Source organism: Myxine glutinosa, chromosome 2 (genome assembly GCF_964187855.1).
Source record: "Myxine glutinosa chromosome 2, kmMyxGlut1.1, whole genome shotgun sequence".
NCBI classification, from domain to species: Eukaryota; Metazoa; Chordata; class Myxini; order Myxiniformes; family Myxinidae; genus Myxine; species Myxine glutinosa.
In genome coordinates, this window is record NC_136262.1 from 118,987,055 (window position 1) to 118,994,536 (window position 7,482).

At 47.4% G+C, this 7,482-nt stretch overlaps 1 protein-coding gene across 1 annotated transcript in view; it reads left to right on the forward strand.

The window, feature by feature from the left end:
• The window catches only part of LOC137421338 (UDP-GlcNAc:betaGal beta-1,3-N-acetylglucosaminyltransferase 7), an 8,851-nt gene extending 2,130 nt beyond the window's left edge, over positions 1–6,721 (forward strand). The window contains exons 2-3 of the mRNA XM_068107290.2: positions 4,555–4,615; positions 4,803–6,721. Coding sequence (XP_067963391.2) covers positions 4,570–4,615; positions 4,803–6,046 — 1,290 coding nt within the window. The 5' untranslated portion in view covers positions 4,555–4,569 and the 3' untranslated portion in view covers positions 6,047–6,721. The remainder of the gene's footprint in view (positions 1–4,554; positions 4,616–4,802) is intronic.
• Positions 6,722–7,482: the final 761 nt, after the last annotated feature.

Below are 7,482 nucleotides of genomic sequence, written 5' to 3' on the forward strand. Positions count from 1 at the left end.
GGGATGCTTGCTTAACGATTATAGGGTGAGGATGAGGGTGGTGGGATGCTTGCTTAACGATTATGGGGTGAGGATGAGGGTGGTGGGATGCTTGCTTAACGATTATAAGGTGAGGATGAGGGTGGTGGGATGCTTGCTTAACGATTATAGGGTGAGGATGAGGGTGGTGGGATGCTTGCTTAACGATTATAGGGTGAGGATGAGGGTGGTGGGATGCTTGCTTAACGATTATAGGGTGAGGATGAGGGTGGTGGGATGCTTGTTAACGATTATAGGGTGAGGATGAGGATGGTGGGATGCTTGCTTAACGATTATAGGGTGAGGATGAGGATGGTGGGATGCTTGCTTAACGATTATAAGGTGAGGATGAGGGTGGTGGGATACTTGCTTAACAATTATAGGGTGAGGATGAGGGTGGTGGGATACTTGCTTAACGATTATAGGGTGAGGATGAGGGTGGTGGGATGCTTGCTTAACGATTATACGGTGAGGATGAGGGTGGTGGGATGCTTGCGTAACGATTATAAGGTGAGGATGAGGGTGGTGGGATGCTTGCTTAACGATTATAGGGTGAGGATGAGGGTGGTGGGATGCTTGCTTAACGATTATAGGGTGAGGATGAGGGTGGTGGGATGCTTGCTTAACGATTATAGGGTGAGGATGAGGGTGGTGGGATGCTTGCTTAACGATTATAGGGTGAGGATGAGGGTGGTGGGATGCTTGCTTAACGATTATGGGGTGAGGATGAGGGTGGTGGGATGCTTGCTTCACGATTATAAGGTGAGGATGAGGGTGGTGGGATGCTTGCTTAACGATTATAGGGTGAGGATGAGGGTGGTGGGATGCTTGCTTAACGATTATAAGGTGAGGATGAGGGTGGTGGGATGCTTGCTTAACGATTATAGGGTGAGGATGAGGGTGGTGGGATGCTTGCTTAACGATTATAGGGTGAGGATGAGGGTGGTGGGATGCTTGCTTAACGATTATAGGGTGAGGATGAGGGTGATGTGATGCTTGCTTAACGATTATAGGGTGAGGATGAGGGTGGTGGGATGCTTGCTTAACGATTATAGGGTGAGGATGAGGGTGGTGGGATGCTTGCTTAACGATTATAGGGTGAGGATGAGGGTGGTGGGATGCTTGCTTAACGATTATAAGGTGAGGATGAGGGTGGTGGGATGCTTGCTTAACGATTATAGGGTGAGGATGAGGGTGGTGGGATGCTTGCTTAACGATTATAGGGTGAGGATGAGGGTGGTGGGATGCTTGCTTAACGATTATAGGGTGAGGATGAGGGTGGTGGGATGCTTGCTTAACGATTATAGGGTGAGGATGAGGGTGGTGGGATGCTTGCTTAACGATTATAGGGTGAGGATGAGGGTGGTGGGATGCTTGCTTAACGATTATAGGGTGAGGATGAGGGTGGTGGGATGCTTGCTTAACGATTATACGGTGAGGATGAGGGTGGTGGGATGCTTGCTTAACGATTATAGGGTGAGGATGAGGGTGGTGGGATGCTTGCTTAACGATTATAGGGTGAGGATGAGGATGGTGGGATGCTTGCTTAACGATTATAGGGTGAGGATGAGGGTGGTGGGATGCTTGCTTAACGATTATAGGGTGAGGATGAGGGTGGTGGGATGCTTGCTTCACGATTATAGGGTGAGGATGAGGGTGGTGGGATGCTTGCTTAACGATTATAGGGTGAGGATGAGGGTGGTGGGATGCTTGCTTAACGATTATAGGGTGAGGATGAGGGTGGTGGGATGCTTGCTTAACGATTATAGGGTGAGGATGAGGGTGGTGGGATGCTTACTTAACGATTATACGGTGAGGATGAGGGTGGTGGGATGCTTGCTTAACGATTATACGGTGAGGATGAGGGTGGTGGGATGCTTGCTTAACGATTATTGGGTGAGGATGAGGGTGGTGGGATGCTTGCTTAACGATTATTGGGTGAGGATGAGGGTGGTGGGATGCTTGCTTAACGATTATAGGGTGAGGATGAGGGTGGTGGGATGCTTGCTTAACGATTATAGGGTGAGGATGAGGGTGGTGGGATGCTTGCTTAACGATTATAGGGTGAGGATGAGGGTGGTGGGATGCTTGCTTAACGATTATAGGGTGAGGATGAGGGTGATGTGATGCTTGCTTAACGATTATAGGGTGAGGATGAGGGTGATGTGATGCTTGCTTAACGATTATAGGGTGAGGATGAGGGTGGTGGGATGCTTGCTTAACGATTATAGGGTGAGGATGAGGGTGGTGGGATGCTTGCTTAACGATTATAGGGTGAGGATGAGGGTGATGTGATGCTTGCTTAACGATTATAGGGTGAGGATGAGGGTGGTGGGATGCTTGCTTAACGATTATAGGGTGAGGATGAGGGTGGTGGGATGCTTGCTTAACGATTATACGGTGAGGATGAGGGTGGTGGGATGCTTGCTTAACGATTATACGGTGAGGATGAGGGTGGTGGGATGCTTGCTTAACGATTATAGGGTGAGGATGAGGGTGGTGGGATGCTTGCTTAACGATTATAAGGTGAGGATGAGGGTGGTGGGATGCTTGCTTAACGATTATACGGTGAGGATGAGGGTGGTGGGATGCTTGCTTAACGATTATACGGTGAGGATGAGGGTGGTGGGATGCTTGCTTAACGATTATACGGTGAGGATGAGGGTGGTGGGATGCTTGCTTAACGATTATAGGGTGAGGATGAGGGTGGTGGGATGCTTGCTTAACGATTATTAGGTGAGGATGAGGGTGGTGGGATGCTTGCTTAACGATTATAAGGTGAGGATGAGGGTGGTGGGATGCTTGCTTAACGATTATAGGGTGAGGATGAGGGTGGTGGGATGCTTGCTTAACGATTATAGGGTGAGGATGAGGGTGGTGGGATGCTTCCTTAACGATTATAGGGTGAGGATGAGGGTGGTGGGATGCTTGCTTAACGATTATAGGGTGAGGATGAGGGTGGTGGGATGCTTCCTTAACGATTTTAGGGTGAGGATGAGGGTGGTGGGATGCTTGCTTAACGATTATAGGGTGAGGATGAGGGTGGTGGGATGCTTCCTTAACGATTATAGGGTGAGGATGAGGGTGGTGGGATGCTTGCTTAACGATTATAGGGTGAGGATGAGGGTGGTGGGATGCTTGCTTAACGATTATAGGGTGAGGATGAGGGTGGTGGGATGCTTGTTAACGATTTTATGGGGTGAGGATGGTGGGGTTAGGGTTGTTGGGTGAGGATGGTGATATGTTTGCTCCATGATCGTGGTGAGGATTAAGGGAGTATTCTATTTGAAATTTGTCGATTTCCAAGTTGACACAGAAAGTATAAAAAGTGAACTTTCCACATTCCATCAAGTGCAGAACGACTGAACTTTATTTACGTCGCTCGAGGTTAAGAAGATGTCAATTAATGTGTTGACATATTTTACACTTGTGACGCGTTTCTCTCATAGTTTACACTCGTGACGTGTTTCTCTCATAGTTTACAATCGTGACGTGTTTCTCTCATATTTTACAATCGTGACGTTTCTCTCATAGTTTACACTCGTGACGTGTTTCTCATAGTTTACACTCGTGACGTGTTTCTCTCATAGGTTACAATCGTGACGTGTTTCTCTCATAGTTTACACTCGTGACGGTGTTTCTCTCATAGTTTACACTCGTGACGTGTTTCTCTCATAGTTTACAATCGCGACGTGTTTCTCTCATGTTTTACACTCGTGACGTGTTTCTCTCATAGTTTACACTCGTGACGTGTTTCTCTCATAGTTTACACTCGTGACGTGTTTCTCTCATAGTTTACAATCGTGACGTGTTTCTCTCATAGTTTACACTCGTGACGGTGTTTCTCTCATAGTTTACACTCGTGACGTGTTTCTCTCATAGTTTACAATCGCGACGTGTTTCTCTCATGTTTTACACTCGTGACGTGTTTCTCTCATAGTTTACACTCGTGACGTGTTTCTCTCATAGTTTACAATTGTGACGTGTTTCTCTCATAGTTTGCAATCGTGACGTGTTTCTCTCATAGTTGGCAATCGTGACGTGTTTCTCTCATAGTTTACACTCGTGACGTCTTTCTCTCATAGTTTACAATCGCGACGTGTTTCTCTCATAGTTTACACTCATGACGTGTTTCTCTCATAGTTTACAATTGTGACGTGTTTCTCTCATAGTTTGCAATCGTGACGTGTTTCTCTCATATTTTACAATCGTGACGTGTTTCTCTCATAGTTTACAATCGTGACGTGTTTCTCTCATATTTTACACTCGTGACGTGTTTCTCTCATAGCTTGCAATCGTGACGTGTTTCTCTCATAGTTTACACTCGTGACGTGTTTCTCTCATAGTTTACAATTGTGACGTGTTTCTCTCATAGTTTGCAATCGTGACGGCTTTCTCTCATAGCTTGCAATCGTGACGTGTTTCTCTCATAGTTTACAATCGTGACGTGTTTTTCTCATAGTTTACACTCGTGACGTGTTTCTCTCATAGTTTACACTCGTGACGTGTTTCTCTCATTTGTCTCACCCATCTCAGCATTCCACAGACATCATGGTTGTCCACATGAACAAAGTCAAGACCGGACTCACGTTGCTGCGTAAGTTTTTATTTATTTTAATTTAGAATGACTTGGTTGATCCGGTCGTTTGTGCTGATTTACCAATTGTAAAGTTTCAATTTAAAATATCTGAACACTTTTCTTTTTTTAATACATGATTTAAAAAATGTTCGATGTTCTCCGATGTTGTCCTTGTTTAAGATATTCTTTATACCTGCACCACCAGGTCGGTACGCGGTGTTTGTATCGAGTCCATTGGTGGTCGTCACCTTGTTCGTGATGTTGTCCGGGACACTCCTGCTGCTCAATATTCAAACTCACCGACAACTCGTCAACGCTCCGCTGCGTCGTCAAGTCCTCGAATGGCGGCGCCCTTCGGACGGTGAAGCAACCGTGAAGTCCAGAGAGTCCGACGCAGCGATCTTCCGGTGGGCTCCGATCGGTCCTGCTCACAAATCGGACGACTCTGGTGAACTGGGATCTTCGCCTAAGTGGGACGTGGAGGACGCGACCTGCGAACCGAACGCCAACCTGACGGAGCTTCGCTGGTTCAAGGCTTTGCCGGAACACTTCAGGCATTTTGTGGCGCATCGCCATTGCCGCTACTTCCCGATGATCCACAACCACCCGAAGACGTGCGGAGTGCTCGACGGCGCCAAGTCCGTTCCTTACCTCCTCTTGGTCATGAAGTCGACCCCGGCGCAAGCGGAGCGACGTGATGCGATTCGGCGGACGTGGGGTCGGGAAGGTCTTGCCTCCGGCGGCCGCAAGATCAAGCGCCTCTTCCTTTTGGGTCTTCCTCCGGACACCCCAGAGGGAATCCTTCAGCAGAAGCTCGTGAATTACGAAGACCGGGTCTATGGAGACATCCTCCAGTGGTCCTTCCACGACTCGTTCTTCAACTTGACCCTCAAAGAGCTCAACTTCCTCAAATGGTTCCACATGTTCTGTCCACGCGTTTCCTTTGTCTTCAAAGGAGACGACGATGTTTTTGTGAACACGGCGAACGTCATCGAATACCTGGCTCTCATCCGCCCGGGCTCCGACCTTTTTGCAGGTGACGTCATAGAAGACGGTATGCCGATTCGAAACGTCGAGAGCAAGTACTACATCCCACCTCCGATCTTCAGGCCGGCACGTTACCCTCCGTACGCAGGTGGAGGTGGTTTTCTCATGAGCGGGGTCCTCACCCGGCGCCTCCATGCTGCGGCCAAACTCGTGGACAACTTTCCCATTGACGACGTGTGGTTGGGAATGGTTCTCCGTCGGCTGAACGTCATCCCGCTCCATCATCCCGGTTTCCGTACTTTCGGGATAGTCCGCCGGAGGGAAACTCCCATGAACAAAGACCCCTGTTTCTACCGCGGTCTGCTTCTTGTCCACAAGCTGATGCCTCCAGAACTTTTGTCGATGTGGGAGACGATCCACAACCCGGCGCTGCGCTGTTACAAGTCACGGCTGCAAGTGTGACTCGCTGTCTCGTGCACGTGACGACAGGTGTGTAATTGGTGCTCCAGATTTCTCTGCCAATGGTTGTGCAGATTACAGTTTTAACTTATTTTGTGAATCTTTGGACTTGACGCTTCCTTTAAGTCCTTGGTCCTACCTTGAGGTCCTCTCCTCCATGTATGTGCTTGAGGTCCTTGAGGTCCAAACGTCCAAAGGTCCTCTCCTCCATGTGACCTTGAGGTCCTCTCCTCCATGTGTGTGCTTGAGGTCCTTGATGTCCAAAGGTCCTCTCCTCCATGTGACCTTGAGGTCCTCTCCTCCATGTATGTGCTTGAGGTCCAAACGTCCAAAGGTCCTCTCCTCCATGTGACCTTGAGGTCCTCTCCTCCATGTGTGTGCTTGAGGTCCTTGAGGTCCAAAGGTCCTCTCCTCCATGTGACCTTGAGGTCTTCTCCTCCATGTGTGTGCGATGTAACCTTGTTTTCTTCAATGGGGGAAAAGACTCGTCCAATGGAATTCGTGAGGAGGAAAAAGTAAAGTAATCTGGTCCCGTTCAGTTTATGGGTGCATGGTCTTCACCGCTAATTGTAAATGGTGAGTTGGTACCTTGCAATCCATTCCTGGTCTTCATGCCCGATGTGCATTTTACTTCATGTGTTTGTTTTGTAACAAAATGAAATAAAGATTTTAAAGCTTTTTCTGGTTCTTGTCCTTTTGTACTGCGGCCCTCGCTATTCCACCTCCAGGCGCTGCATGACGTCATCGTCGGGCGCTCAACGGGACCGGCGATGATGCGCGCCAAAAGAGTACTCTTCTCACTCTGTTTGTTTTTCTTTCTTTTTTTCTTGTTACTTGCAAAATCGAAGATTTTTCAAGTATATTGGTCGATTGCGTTTGTTGTTTGTCTGTTCATACTTGACAAAATATATATATATTTTTTTTTGCAAGTATGTTGCTCACTCCGGTTTGTGTGTGTGTGTGTGTGTGTGTGTGTGTGTGTGTGTGTGTGTGTGTGTGTGTGTGTGTGTGTGTGTGTGTGTGTGTGTGTTTGTGTGTGTGTTTGTCTGTCCGCTCACTTATACTTTCCTACAGGTCACAATTTAAAACCGAACTTCACGAAACTTCACCAAATGGTAGAGTTCGTGGTCCGACAAAATCCTATAATTTTTTGGGGTCCAAAGGTCAAAAGGTCAACATAGGCCAAAGGTCAACCACGTTTTTCAGATTTCTAAAATCCTCAATTTTCATCCGATTGACTAGAAATTTGAATAGGATTTTCATATCAGCTAATATTGAATTCCAAAATCATTAATGTCTATCCAAAAACCCATCAATTTTCATCCGATTGACTTGAAAATTTAACAGCATTTGCATAGTGCCTCACTGAATTGGGGAACCAACTATGTTTGGGGTCAAAAGGTCACATGGTCAACATAGGCCAAAGGTCACCAACTTTG